At 38.2% G+C, this 15,552-nt stretch overlaps 1 protein-coding gene across 11 annotated transcripts in view; it reads left to right on the top strand.

Moving 5' to 3' along the window:
• The window catches only part of GRID1 (glutamate ionotropic receptor delta type subunit 1), a 554,391-nt gene extending 542,538 nt beyond the window's left edge, over window positions 1-11,853 (top strand). For 10 of the 11 annotated variants that reach the window (XM_088059607.1, XM_088059605.1, XM_088059608.1 and 7 more), the window contains one exon: window positions 11,287-11,853. In XM_088059607.1, the coding sequence (XP_087915733.1) occupies window positions 11,287-11,715 (429 nt within the window). In that variant the 3' untranslated portion in view covers window positions 11,716-11,853. Of the gene's footprint in view, window positions 1-3,218; window positions 3,255-11,286 lie in introns of all 11 variants that reach the window. The other variant, XM_088059614.1, reaches the window with a different exon arrangement.
• Window positions 11,854-15,552: the final 3,699 nt, after the last annotated feature.

Raw genomic sequence — 15,552 nt, 5'->3', positions numbered from 1 at the left:
GTCACAAGTATTTTATCAGTACACAGTGTGAAGGAAAAATAAAACCACCTGTATCTCTGGCCAGGGAAGCCTTTTTGTGAACTGCCTTAAACTCCCTCACTTCTGTGTCCACTGATGTGCAAATTCCAGCCTACCTCAGAAATCCATTCTTCCAGTTTTAGCGGTCATGAAAGTTACCCACTAAGACTTCTTCTGGTATTAGAAGAGCAGGAATCCCAGTGTACCTTACAAATGGAAAAAGGAGCTGGCAGACACGAGTCCAATGGATCCAGTTTTGTCACTGCTAAGAATTGTGATTTTTACTGTGTTCATCTCACTTTAGTTCTCCAGCCAGACACTATTCCATGGCAATCAAGGCTTCTGTACCTTCGGCATGGTGTCAGCAGTGTTGGTTTTGATTATTAAAGAGTCTCTTGCTTTCACCATTCTTTTCACTTTCCTTGTCGTTCCTTGTCACTTCATTTACCTTGTCTCCTTTGTGGTCTTATCTTTTTATGTGATAATTTTATTTGCCCCAAGATGGTTCCTTTTGAGAGTGAAAGGAAACATGAGATCATCAAATCGATATTTTATTTTCCCTTCATTGCATGTTCTCTATATTTTATCTTGTTTTTATTTTAAATTATTTTTTCTGTATTTTAATGACATGTCTGAAATCTTTGTACATTTTTTGCTCAGTTGCATATAAATTATCATTTGTTTGTACTACTGTATTGTATTCTCCTTTTCTAAGAATAAATAAAGGTTTGTTTGGGGAAAATAAATCACGTAAACATTGGCAAAATAATGTATTTTAATGCCATCTAGAAATTCCGTTTCAAACCGGCTTTGAATGTAATAAGCTGAGGAACTTCATTTAACTAGCGTTTTTAAATCAGCAAGGCGCTGTTAGGAATAAGTCAACCCAGAATGCAAAGTTTAATGTTGTTTGATGATAAAGTATAAGCTGGGAGAACCAGTCAAAAAAAAAAAAAAAAGCCAATATAATATATAAATTACCTTGTACGGAAGATGGTAATAGCTGGAAGGGCGTCTTAACTAACTCCATGTTGGCTTTTTATGTGAGTGAAGAAACAAGATTTTCTCTTTGGAGGTGCCTATAGTGAAGTAGATATTCTGTAATTCCTGGTCCCAGGCAGGGTACACGTCCAAAATCCAACGAAATCGCTCAACTCCTGCTATTGATCACTATAGATTTTGGTCAAGGCTGTAATGGATTTAACAGTGGCATGTCATCCCTGTGATTTATGGCACTGGGCCCAGGCTTCTGCTACCCAAAGCAGTGGTGAAGCAATTGAGTTTTGTACAAACATATTTCCCTAACTGCAAAGAAGGGATTTTTATGTTTGGCTTAATTTTTCTCTGTCATGTAAGAAAACCCTGCTAATGGGATCCTTAGGGATATAATCTGGATTTACCTGGTATGAACCTTAGAGGGGGAAGAAAATTATTCAACAGAAATAAGCTTAAAAAAATGAGTGTTGCCATGCAGGGAAATCAAAAAGAAATAACTTGTTTAAAGTTTCAGTTTGGTGATGAGTGTAAGTACTTTCTTAATTTACGTTACATTACCTATCCCAGAGAACTTCTGTGGCTACTCATGAGCTTGGCATGAGTTTATGTATTTTACTGAATTGGAGCCTTAATGTGTCAGATTATTTTAGATTCTTTACACAATGTTTACACAGCTAATTTTTGTATGTCTTATCTCAGCCTACAGTGGTATTTTAAAGTTGACTTTTTGAAGGGGGTGTAAAATAACAAAAACAGTAAAAGTTTAAAATAAATAAAGCATAAATGTGACTTTTTTCTCAAATTTCTTTTTGCATTTTTGTGGTTTATAAAATGCCTTAGGTGTTGATCTGACTAAGGTGCCTTAGGTGTTGATCTGATTTAAGCATGTACATAAAATTAAATAACAGGTGTATTCTAATCTCACCCAGAGCACCAGAACATTTTCATTCCTTTTAGTGGCATAGGATCAAGCTTCAGTTGCTTTGAAACCACCATGTATGAAGAAGAAACTGGGAGTTATATGTGCATCAAAGTTATTTGGTGAAGATTGACCTTACCACGCAATGATATTAACGACCTTACCACGCAATGATATTAACATGCAATATATAAGCCTATTTATCAATTGAATTTAAAAGATTTTATAGTACCTGAAATAACATGTGGGTAATGTTACCAAAATATTAAGGTATCACAGATACCGATTCTGTTCAAAATATTTCTTCTTTTTTTTAAAAATTAATCAATGGCTTGGTTATGATTTTCATAAGTCCAGACCCGTATTTATAGGCACATTATAAAAAGAGCTACACAAACTCACTCAACATAACAAGTACTATTTCTTCAGAATTATTCAGTATGCAAGAGTTACTTTTCAGGCAACTGGTGGCCAGATTTTTATTGTGCTGAGCTATTTTAATGATTTGGCTGGTCATGTCTTATGTCAAAATAGGAGCTTGGGCAGTTTCCAAAATACAGGCCTGAAAGGGGGCACAGAAACCTTTTCAAAATTCAGTTTTTAATTGCAAAAATTGTGGCTAAGAGTCAGGAGTAAGGAATTTGTAAGGCTTTCATGTAGCTGGAGTGGAGATGAGAGGCTTTGTAAGTCAGCTAACACTGGGCATCAGATAGGTTGTAGAAGCATTTCTTTGTTTCCTGTGCCAACTCTCTCTTGTACTCCTGGCATAATAGGAAAAAATGGGAACTTTTGAGATTTGGATGTGACTAGACAGGAATGGTGAAGAAGGAGGGTGTTGAGCAATCTGTTATGCCTGATGCTCCAGTAGAGTAATTCAGACTGTTAAAGGATAGCACTGCTTTGATTTGGGCTCACTAGAGTGAGAAATTGCATCCCTTATGGACTAGATTATCATTTAGGATTAAAAAAATGTGTAAAGCAATGTAAAGAAACCATTAAGTTTTAGTGAGTTTTGGAATAGAACCTTCATGAATTTAATTTTTTCTCCATAAAAGAGTAATCTGTCACCTCACAGTGTAATTTTAGATGATGTCAAATTCTGAAAACACCGCTCTCTTGAGGGCCATCATCTTTTTAAGCAATGCTATTTCAGACCAGAAGTATAAGAAATGATGAGTATATGTTTGCTGAAGAGTGTGAAACATTAATTACATTATTAGCCTCACTATCTTGATCCTTTTTTTTTTTTTTCTCCCCACATCTTCCTTTCCCTTTCCATCTGGAGATGGCCAATGATGTGAGGCTGGGCCTCAGGAGCATGGTGAGAATTTATAATAAACATACAGATGATTGGTTTCTTGTTGAAAATGCCTGCACAGATGAATCCCTGTTAGTTTCCTCCTCATCTTTACCTTCCCCTGGAACTCCCCTTGATCCTAACCTCTGTGTTGGAAATGCCTGTAACTGCAGTCTGTAGTGTGTACACAGTAGAGTTCTCCTTTCTCCCGAGTTCCTTTGCAGAGACACTGGCATGCTCATCAACCAGCACTCATTCTGTACTGCATTTTCCTGCTTGTGTTGAGAAGTGTTTCTTTGCATTCTCTTGTTGTCCTGTTTATTTTTAACATCATGAAAACTGTGGAAACATCTGTACCGTGTGAACCACTCACTCATTCTCTTTCTCATTGAGTTACCAGCTGGTGAACCAAGGTCGGTAAGGATTTTAAAGCCTGAATATCTCAGCATGAGGCTGAAAGTCCCCTTTCATATCGAGTAGCAAATGAAAATGCTATCACAGCCTCCTCCCTGCCAGGTTTGGGTCTGTTGTGAGTCTAGACTGTGCTCTCTGTGATTGCACTTGGTTAATGGATGGTGGTAAATGTGGGAGCAGATCACTGCAAGACACTGTGGGGTGACCTGCTGTTCCCCCATCTGGACTGTGTCCCATGTCTTTATTCACAGTGACAGGGATGCAGTTGAAGAGGATAAATAAGACAAAGAGAGAGGTTTAGCTGGTTTAGCTGGTTTAAAGTGGTGTGCATTGTCAGCTTGACTGGCCTGCTGGGGAGATCGCTGTCTGGGGTGTTTGTGGTAAGGCTCACAGCTAGCACCTATGGGACACCTCAGAATTAGACCCCTGGTTAAATATGATTTCAGGTTAGATAAATCCAACCTGGGTAAGGTGTGCAACAGGAGTGTGGGAAGATGTGAACTGCTTTGTGAAGGTTCTTGCTACTTGTACCAGTTCTAGTGGTGACTAGCAAGTCACTGTTACTTGTTTGGTGTCTAGGCTTTTGGTAATAGTTTATTTACCTTTATTTTCTGGCTGAGGGTAGCTGGAAATAAACTTTGGCAATGTATTTGAAACAATTTTCTATCACATTAACATCAATTTTGCAGTACTCTGTAATATCTCACTTTTTTTTCAGGTTTCCTTAGAAGGAAAAAGAGTGTTACTGTCTCTCCATAAAGGAATTTCTGCTCTCTGGTGAGGGAGAGCATCACCTAGGGAACCAGGTGGCCTCTTGTACATAATTTTTATGAAGTTTTGTTTCTTTGCAGATGATTCCACATTGAATGAAATTAACGTACTGCAAACCTTTCATTTATTTTATTCTTTTAATTAGGTAACAGCCAACTGGACCTCACCTGATGTCAGTCTCCGTGCCTTCTTCTAACAGCTGGTTTATGAATGATAATTTAGCTAATTGCTAATTTAAAATACATGGTAGAGCTTCCACTTGTAAGAGCAGAAGCTTGATTGCAGGATTGGGCCTATTTCTAAAAGCAGGTTTTCAAGTAGACTCTTGAGGTGCATCCCTGCGTATTTCTAATAAGATTCTGTTATGGTCAAACCAGCTTTGAGCAGAGCACACTCAGAAACCACTCAGCAAATTTTATGTAACATTAAGTGCTATTTGACTGGGTCAGTTGTCTGTGTTAAATTAATGACAGCAGACATACATCACCACTGCATCTGTTTACACATCTCTCTGCATTTCACTGCATTGTCGGCTGCGGAATCTCCGGAATAATGAGTGTCACACAGTGAGTCATATTAAAAAGGGGTTATTTGTATTAATGTAACACCATACTGTATTGTCATTGTTTTGCAGCACAGGTATTACATATATCATCGCTGCTTTTTCTTCTTGAGCAAGCCAATTATGCCTGGTTTTGCCAGTCTGTCAGAGCCTCTTGGAATAAATTAAAATTACAGCTTTGCATATGCAACAGCTATAACTGAAAGTAATGATAAGGACCCTGGGTGAATACAGGATTTCAAAATAGTCCTAAATAATTGTACATATGCAGAGCTGCTACTGCTTTATTTCCCTTTAACAAGCTAAATGTTTGAGTCCACCATGTCTGAAACCCCACAGACTGAAGTTGGTTGCTGGGTGGAGCTATGAGGTTTGATGCTGAGTAGGAAGAGAATAGTTTGTGGTTACCTGAGCATAGAAGCTTTGCTGTTTCCATTTTTTTTTTTTTTTTGCCTCCTTTTTCAGTTTTGTAATATGGCTGTCTGTGCCTGGAAGTTCCTCAGTGTTCCTTTCTAACTGGGTACAGGTGTGCCTTCCAGCATCTGTGTCTCACGACCTGTGACACCTGTCATTATGACACACATGTATGAGTTGAGAGGACTTTTATATGGCTGGGAGAGATGTTTCTGGTCAAGGGCAGAAGAAGTGTCTGTCAACACTGGGTTTGTCTCAACTTTTTAAACCCTGTCCTAGTCACAACATTACCTAATTTTTAAAAAATAGTTCTTGCTCAGAATGAAAACCTAATATCAGCATGTGTGTCTTGGTCTCTTTTTTCTCACCAGAAGATAATCCTTCATGTTGTCACCCAGGACAGGAAACAAAAAAAACAAACCAGAAATGTGCCCTGATTGATGATTAAAGCTATATTACCTTAAAAGCATTGTTTCTGCATATCTCCTGAGCCTTATCAACTATTTTAACAGGCTTTTAATTCTTGGCACAGTTATCAGCACCTGAGTGGGAGGTATTGACATATGTGAGATATCCCCTGCCTGTATGAGCCTGTCTGCCCATACTGGCTATGTTTCTGAAATTTTAGTCCTTCTGGGGTCAGGACCATCAGTCTTTTTCTTCTCCAGTCTAGTGTGCTTTTATTTGCATGTATTGGATGCTGATCCAACTTATTACAGTTTTGGCATAGTTTTAGAATCACATTTCTGCAGATATTAGACTTTCCTGTTTGGGCATTTATCTTCCTTTTTGGCCTTTCTGGAACTGCTTCATCATCTTGTAACATTTTTATGTGATGAAGTGGCTTTCCTTGAACTCTGTGATAAGCTCACAGAAATCACAAGTGAAAAACCAGACACAACAATGGTGTCTTTAATAAAAATATTTTTTATCAAAAAATTTTTCCCTTGGAAAATCCCAAGTGTTGCAAGCCAATCAACTGAGCAGTATTACCTTAAAATGAATTGTGTTTAGAGTGATGTAGGCAATTTCTTAAAAACATCAGCCTTTCCAACACCCTTGAGTTTGATCATGTTAACTGACTCCAAACCTCCCAATTAGTAGGATATTCTTTCAATATAGCCCACAGGCTGTTAGAATTCACTGTCAAGAGTCACAGAAAATAAGCTAGAAAAAAAAATATTGATTACTCTGTAAATCATGGTGTCTGCATTTATACCTTGCCATAATCTCATTCTATGAAAAGTCCAGACTTGGTTAGTCCTGAAAATTAATCATAGTTTCATGCAGGTGTGGCCTTGCAGGTTTAGTCATTCCCAGATAATTCTGGTGAGCATCCTGCAGATCCACTCCAAGCCCGGGTGTGCTCCTGCTGTCAGTCATAGGCCATTGAACCTGTTGCTCATGGTCAAATGCTTGGGACATATCAGAAACCTGCCCTTCAAATGCCCTTCCAGAACTCAAACTCACCGCGGGACATTGACATTTCACTTGGTATTTATGAATAAGAGAATTTCCTGACCAAGAGCAGTGTTTGGTTAGCTGTTTTCCTTAAGCCTGCAGATGATAAGCCTGGGTGTATAATTAATTTTCCTTAGATGTTTCTTTCCTTCACTGATTAATTTCTTCAACTGATCTATTTGGAGTACAACATTAATATTGAAAATAGAATTATGAAGCCAGCAAAAGAAAAATACTTTATTTTCTTCTGGCAACACAAGCATATACTTGTGTCCAACACAGTCATAGATGAGAAGTAAAGTTGAATTGGCATGAAATGTCTGAGATATGACATATTTATAATATTAACTAAGTTTTATACATTAAGGGCAAAAAGAAATTTTAACAAATTACTGTTATTTAATGAGAAGCACAGAACTAAAAATAAAGGAGAACATGGAGCTGACAGTGGAGCAAAACATCATAACTTTTAAGATTTCTTGTTCTGGCTTTATTGCCATTTAAACCTTTTTCCATTTAGCTTGTTAGTTTTCAGTAACATATGCTATGTTACTGAATTTCCCAGAAGAACAATAAAGGAAAAAAAAAGGATTAGGTTTACAGAATTTACAGATTCTGAAAGGTTGACTTGTCACATAAAGCTATCCCAAAACCTCCGCTTCTTGAATCTTGGGATTCAAAGCAGTTTTATGGTGTGCAATGACAAACGAATCTTTTCAAGAGTTTCTGAATTTTATTTTAGGGTTTTTTTTTAAGTATTTGAAGAATCTTTCATTCACCATTAAGATAGACTCATACAAACCTTGACATTTAGTTATTTAGCTGCTCTTTGTCTAATAAGACAAAGAAAAAGGGAAGAACCTTTAAAAACGTGGTTTGATAATTCCTTAGAGACAAGTTGTTTTCCATAACCTTTGCAAACATTTTATTTTGACAATGAAAAGAAGGAATAGTGTGAATTCCTGGTCTGTTGAAAGCCTTTAAAAAGTTTTCTCTGATCTTAATAAGGCCAGGAAGTTGTCCTTAATGCTGAAGAAAGAGAAGTAGGCAAATTAAATCATCACCCCAACCTCTTATAGAGATCCCAAGTGTTTAATTCTCCATGTACTTCATAAAGTCATAAAGTGCTCTGATGTAGAATGTGATGCCTGTGTGGAGGAACTGGTTTTAATCCTTATAGAGAATTTTAGCACAGTGAAACATGAGTCTGTATTGTGAAACATAAGCAACTGCAAATCCACCATTTCCTGGGGAATGCTGTCCTGGGGAGGACTGTGCAGAGCAGAAGAAAAGGCCTGTTAGATCAGGAGAGGGGAATATTCCAAAGGATGTGGTCCTTAATAATCCCTGTGGTCTGGACACAGAGATGTGTGTTATGAGCATCCCAGCTGTGGCTCTTCATGTCCTAAAAGGGCTCAGCTAAATATGTAACCAGGATTAATTCATGCTTTGAATTTTATGACCTTCTGTGCCCAGATGCTCCAAATGAAGATCATTCACTAATTAATCTCGCTCTGTAAACAATTAATATTTAATTGCTTGTTGCAATTATTGAAACCTTACCTTTCCCTCTGGCTTGACTTTATCCAAGTCACATTTCACTTGTTCCACTAGCAAAGCAGGATAAATACACTTAGGATGTACTTGCAATCAAAAAAAAAAAAAAAAAAGGAAATATAAATAAAATGTTGTTGCATATTTTCACTTGAAATGTAGTATTTGGCAAAAGCTCAGAAAAATGTAAAGGAGTCATGAGCATTTTACCAAAGCCTCATTTAGAAATAATTTGCTTTAATATTTTTTCAGTTCTAACCCAAGTTCTCTTTTGTTTTCTTATTTTGTAGTGGAGGCTTGACAAGAATATGAGCCCCAGATACCCAGAATGCCAGCTAGGAGTCTACATCCCAGCTAGCAGCATCATTTAGAAAAGAAGTAGTACAGAGTACCTAAGAGGCATTGCATAATGGGCTTCTGGGAGTAAGCTCCTTAGACACAATATCATCATACATGGTGCTAGCTAAAGTTTGTGGACAAGCAGAACTTTGCAGCAAGCTTTTGCTGGCAAACAGGTGAGGAAAATGCAAGCAGTGAGTGCTTGGACATCTGTTCCAAAGGAACCCACCCACAGAAGTCGAGCTCTTACTCCCATTGGGGAACAATGTAAGAACTTTTCTCATGTTTTTCCCAGGTCTACAATTTTACTTCATGAAACAAGAACTGAGGAGATTATTAATTAAATCCATATAATCCTCTGGCCACTGTACCATAAATCCTTAAGTTTCCTAGCAACAGAATTCAGGAAAAAGCCTCTGAGTTAGCATCACCTTAGTGCATTGTTTAATGTATTGAATGGAGGGCCTGACAGCTCAGGTGTGTTTGTTGTCAGGAAGGACTTAATATTGCTGCAGGAGTTATCTGATCAACAGTTGTGTGATCCCTTCATGTCAAAAAAGTTTATTTTTTATTTTATTATCCATTGATTTTTCTCTAGATCAAAATTATCTGATTACAGGTTTTGGCTGAAAAAGAAGGATTTTTAAAAAGTTATTTGTTTCTTTGGTGGGGAAGATTATATCCCCCAGGTTTCTGGATGCTTCATTGGGATTTTGGTGAATTTATGACATAAATTAAATAGGAATTAATTTTCCACTGATTAGCAAAGAATTTGCAACATGCAGCTCAGCCCTGTAATCGTGGAGCAATTGTATTCCAGTTGAAATCAATATGGATTTAGCCTAAGCTAAGGACACACGTTTGGACTGTACATCATGTAACACTGATTCATTTCCAAACCATGCAGGGATCAGAAAATTCAATGGTTCTTGAGTAATGTAGATAGGGTGTTAAATCACAAGGCTAGAATTGAATCTGTAGTTGACATTGACTGGAATCAAGGACTTTGGAGTTGGCTTGTCAGTTTACTGGGGAAAGGAAAGTTGCCTAGCAGAGGATACTACTGGAATAAGATTGTAATTCTCTGTGCTCCACCTGAACATCAGTGTGATGAAAGATTAAGCAGAGTGAGTGGCAGTGACATTTTGTGCTTCTTCATTCCCTGAGCCTAGATCTTGGTATGAATCAGTAAGGCTGCTGGTGTGGGGTCAAACCAACATTTAAGCACAGATTGACCTTGGGCAGTCAGGGATTATTGGAACAAAGAGGTTTTGGGTAGTCCTGCTCCCTAGGTTGGAGTTTTGCTGTCTGAGTAATGTAATTACAGGTTTCTGTTGGACCAGGGAATTTCTCCAGTTCCAGGGCTGTTGGGCTGTTATGCTTTGCTGCTGTTCTGCTGTGCGTTACACTTGCATCAAATAACTACAACTGCATTCATAGCTGTGCTTTATGAAATGTAAAGAAATTATATAATGTAATACCTTTTTATTGGCAATACAATGCTAGCTGTTAAAATTCAGCCAGACAGTATCCCAGGTGGTTGACTTCACCCTGCCAGTTTTGTTGCTTCCCAATTTGAGCATCTTGAATGCCGTGCTGAGGTGATAAACAGCCCACTGTAGGTCTTTGCTACTTCAGGATTTAAAGACAACTTATTTTTCTATATTTCCTTATGGAAGCTAAAATGTGTTCAGTGAGTGGTTCTGATAGTCAATTGAAGAGACCACTCTGGGAACTTTAGCTAATGCATTCTCAGAAGGTGGTGATGCATTTTCTAAAGACCAACAGTGTTTTCCTGAGCTCTGACCACAGACAGACTTCTAGATGATGTGTCAAGGAGACAGACATCTTATGATCTGTCATGCAACTGTTCCAAACACAAATGTGTGGTTCCCTCTCCCCAGGGCTCCCAGAGTAGGCCTCTCTCAGTGCTGTTCCAGTAGGTTTATATTCTGTGCCACACAGGCTTCCTGATGGGAAGGCAAGAATTCATCACCATCACAACCCCTGGCCAGTAGATTTTGATACATGAAGCTACTGCCCTGAAGTCAGGGGGTTTTTACTGACGTGTTCTTTAGAAAATGCTCTGCAGATAGAGGAGACAGTGGTGAGCTGTCATGTGGTGACAAGGGGCTGAGCTGCCCACTGGAATTTGGAGTCCCAGGTAATTTGTTTGCCTGCTATGGGCTTTTTTTTCTGAGCTTGTGCAAGGTGAGCCAAAGGTGTGAGGGATGTTCTGGTCTCTGATGCCAACCCCTGTTAACTGAAGCACAGCCATCAGTTTACCTCCCAGGAGGATGGGATTGACAACATCAGGAGCTCCATCAGGTTGAGACTGAGCTGGTGTTTTCTTCAGCGTTTTCTTCAGCAGGTTTTTCATCTGGAGGTGTCGCTGGACCTGGAGGTTTTGTGCAGGCACAGTTAAAATCCAAGTGATGTAATGAGTGATCAGCAACTCTGGTCACACAGAGGAAAGGAAGGGGGGCCGGATGGGGTTGGAGATTGTGTTTGGACTGATTGTTCTGGTTTCTTCCTCACTAGGACAAGGAAGTGAATTTGGAGCAGGTCCACAGACGCATGAACAGTTTAATTGATGAAGACATAGCCCACAAGCAGATCTCTCCGGCGTCCATCGAGATCTCAGCGCTGGAGATCGGTGGCATGCAGCCAGCTCAGACCCTGGAGCCGGTGCGCGAGTACCAGAACACGCAACTTTCTGTCACCACCTTTTTACCAGAACAGACAACTCATGGTGCCAGCAGGACACTCACAGCTGCCTCGGGCAGCAACCTGCCGCTGCCCCTGAGCAGCTCAGCCACCATGCCCTCCATACAGTGCAAACACAGGTCACCCAACGGAGGACTATTCCGGCAGAGCCCCGTCAAAACCCCGATCCCAATGTCATTCCAGTCCGTGCCAGGGGGAGTCATTCCAGAAGCAATGGAGCCCTCGCATGGAACGTCCATATGACGAAAACAAACAGTACAAACAACCAGCAGAGATTTTTAATACAAAATTTAAAAGAAACAAAAAAAAAAAAAAGAAGAAAAAGAAAAAAAAAACTCTTACATTTTTCTTGTATATACTTGTAAATAATGAAAGAATGAAGTGGGGTAAAAGTGTATTTTGAATATTCCCAATTTTCGAAGTAAGTAAAAAACAAAACAAAAAACAAACAAAAATGTATGAATGACTTTGTAAATTTTGTTCTATATGAATAAAAAGGCAAACTACTTGTGGTCGTTCTCAAGTGCCAAAGAAGACCTGTTACTGGGACTGAGGGCCATACTTTTCTTTTTTTCCATGGATTTCAACACTTTTTCCCTTACAGGTATGGTTTTTTTAAGAGAAAAAAAATTATCTGTTTCTTGCTAGAAAAATTCACCATACTCAGATCTCTCCTTTCCCCAGAACCCTGTTTTATAGCCAAGATGACAACTCACTCAGAGAACTTAGCAGCTGGTATTAGCATAGCAGTAAAAAATGCTTTAAAGGTGAATTATAACTCAAATCCAACAAACAGTAAACAGAGAACATTTTCCTTCTAACAAGGATTTAAACTTCCACACAGTTTCTAAATTTAAGCACAGGATTATTGGATTGTGTCTTTAGATGTCTGCTGTGCGGCTCTTTTTATTTAACTTTCTGTGTTTTGTTATACATATATATAATATATATTATATATATGACGTATATATTATATATATAAATGCTTTGATGAACAGCAGGTTTTAGATTAAGGGGAAAGCTTTTAAGAAAAACTGCTCAGCTCTTTTTTGTTGTGTACATGACTGAAAATGGGGAGGAACCAATGGAGTGAGCCAAGGAAGAACTGTAAAGGCAGGAGATAATGGCACTGCAGTGACTATGCCCTCTGGTGCCATCTCTTTCTTTAAGATTTCACAGAATTTGTTGCATAATGGATGCAATGCTTCCTGTTGAAGTCATATCCCTGAATGACAAGACTATAAGCACAGCTCTGCTTTTTTTTTCCATTGATTTTTGTAAAGAGAAACATTTTAATGGCCAGGTCTGTATCATGGTAGATAGAAATAGCTGTACAAAACCTTTTTCTTTTTTTTTTTTTTAATCTGTGAAACACACAGGACAAAGATACAGCAACTCATATAGTTTATTTAACTTCTTGTCATGCAAATATTACCAGTGCAATGTCGTATGACAAGAAAAAACCAAACCAAACTCTAACACATTGTTTCCTTCCCAACCAGAAGTTGGAATGCCAAACATAATGGATCTCTGTCCCCCCTCCTACTTTTCATGGACCATCACTCTCTTTCAAAATTGGAATAATTTAGCATCTTCTCAAATGTATCCCTAATACTAGGTTGTAATTTCCCGTTGTAGCTGGATTTCTTCCTTTTATTAGAACATTGCTATTTGGAAAAGGCTTTAGATCCTGGTGCAGCAAAATCACTGTCTACATTAGGGTGAAAAATTCTGTTTGAACAGAAGTAAAAATGCATTCACATCCCAGGAAAGTCAGCAGGCAGTCTGGGTCAGGTTTTTAGATAAATAAACATTCCATTCACTGCTCCTAATTTGATTTGCATAATTACACGACACGTAGATTTATGGGGTGATTAAAGTCCCAACATTTTTACATTTCTACTTCAAGCAGTAGGGAGGAAAGCTACAAACTGTGACATAAAACCAGCCTTATGGAAGACTATACTCAGCCTACCACTTTTTAAATGAGGAATATTGATGGTGGGCTTACAGGATGAGTACTCTTGGAGGGATTAATTTGTCTCTGATAAACTGGTTCCTCATGAAGATGATGCAGTTTTGTAGCTTGGCACAAATTGCACTATTTGCTTCACACTAATTAAAAATTAATAATAAAGCTGACTAGATTTATGCTACTTAGAAGTTTGTCCCACAAAAATTTTGGATTTTGTTTTTTCTCCTTTAGTCATATTTTATTCTTTTTGTTGTCTTAACAAACCTATGGCCACAGGAAAATAATCTCTTCCATAAATACACTAATTATTTATGGCAGAAACAGCTGCACTAAATGATTACGCACACACAGGAACCTGTAAAGATTCTTTGGAGAAAGAGTGCAAGGATTTGCTTTGGAAAAATCTCTCGTTTCATGACTACTTTAAGATTTTAGCAGCAGAAGAAGAATGTGCTGCAGAAAAGGTGCAAGGAAGTGCTTAAGTGGCTACGAGGGTGCACTCTCTTATGGCACACAGACCTGCTGGAGGTTTCCTGAGATGCTGCCATGTTGTTACTCACAAAACATGCTGCTGAGTTGCTGCAGCAAAGCCCAGAGCAGGTGCTTGAAACCCTCTATTACTGAGGCATCTTTGCTTTCACATTAGATTTTTTCATATTCTAGACTAAAACACTGTAATTTTAACTGACCTGCACTTGTGGAATAAATTGTGAATACAATATATTTTGGGGATTAACTTAAGCATTCTTCATATTCAGTGTTCTTCTCCTGGCTTACTCTTGCTATGTGCTGTAAAGTTTGGAAGTGTAGTTTTAACTTGTAAGCAATGTTAGAGCTCCTTTATTCCCATGCACAGGATATGACTCACCTGCTTGAATGCTTTGCAGGACTACATCTAAGATAAGCAGGATCTTGAAGAATCAAACCATGCAGCCCTCTTTCAGAAAAGTATTTCAACATGTGTGAGCCCTATAGGGAGCACCTGCTTTATGCACAGGTGAAGTGCATTGCTGGTTGATGATGGAGTTAAAACACACATCTCAAATTAAATATGTGCCTAATTTTAAGCAGGTGAATGAGCTGGCCAAACTCCCTGGGACTACTTAGCTGCTTTAAGTTAAACTTAAGTTTTGAGTGCTTTGCTGCACCAGGGTCTCCACTGAAAAACTAGTAATCTGCAATGGATCTCTCACTGTCTCATAATTACTTGTTTATATAAAAGTTACCAAGTCATAGCCTGGGCCTGTCAGCCCTGACAGGAAGCTGTTCTGTCCTTCATGTGCTAGTGGTCTGGTTTTAGATTATTTAAGCAAATCACCAGGTTCTCCTTGAACATAAACACTGTTTCGTTCCCCATAACTTTCAGTTTTCAAAGTAAATGCAGAATGTATGATTTTCATATCCTGTCTCCTGTTTTATATTTGTATCTTCCTTTTGACAGATCAAAGCATTCACTTTCTATATAATATGTATTCACCACACACATGCATATATATATATATATACATGTGCAATTACTCACAGAAGAAGTGAGAAATATAATTTCCATGTGATGTAAATGAGCATAAGGTGAAAGCTCTCACAGAGCTGTGCTTATTTACACCACCTGCAGATTTGACCCTTCACCTTTAATATCTGGCAAGTTGAAATAGAAAAACTGCAGAAGTTTCTGAAAACTTTGAAGACCAAACTGTATTCTGGTTTTTCAACTGGAACTTCCCTGAGTGTACTTAAAACAGGGAATAATGTATGATCCCAAATAGTGCAACTCCTCTGGAACGTTTACATTGCAAAGGTGATTGTACATGAAATGTACCTTCCTTTTATTGTACTCTTTTGATGATGAGCTTTCACAAAAGTGATATCTGTGGCACAGAACTTCTAGAGTATCTTGTTCTATCAACCCATTAGTTTAGAAATTATTTTCTTACAAAAATGTGACTCAGTTTCTTCTATTTGCTTGCAATCCATGGGCAATCTGCTTTCAATCTGAAGAATGCATTGCTCTTATTTCTTAGTATGTCATATTTTCCTATTGCAATGGGGAAAAAAAAAAGAGTAATTGTGCTTTTTCATTTCAGAGTTGAAACTTGATAGAATGCTTT

The sequence above is a fragment of the Pseudopodoces humilis genome, chromosome 9 (genome assembly GCF_049639895.1).
Source record: "Pseudopodoces humilis isolate 2021_Gansu_Grassland_sample_001 chromosome 9, ASM4963989v1, whole genome shotgun sequence".
Classification (NCBI taxonomy): domain Eukaryota; kingdom Metazoa; phylum Chordata; class Aves; order Passeriformes; family Paridae; genus Pseudopodoces; species Pseudopodoces humilis.
The sequence above is the reverse complement of the archived record's forward strand: the minus strand, read 5'-3'. Positions and strand labels throughout refer to the sequence as shown.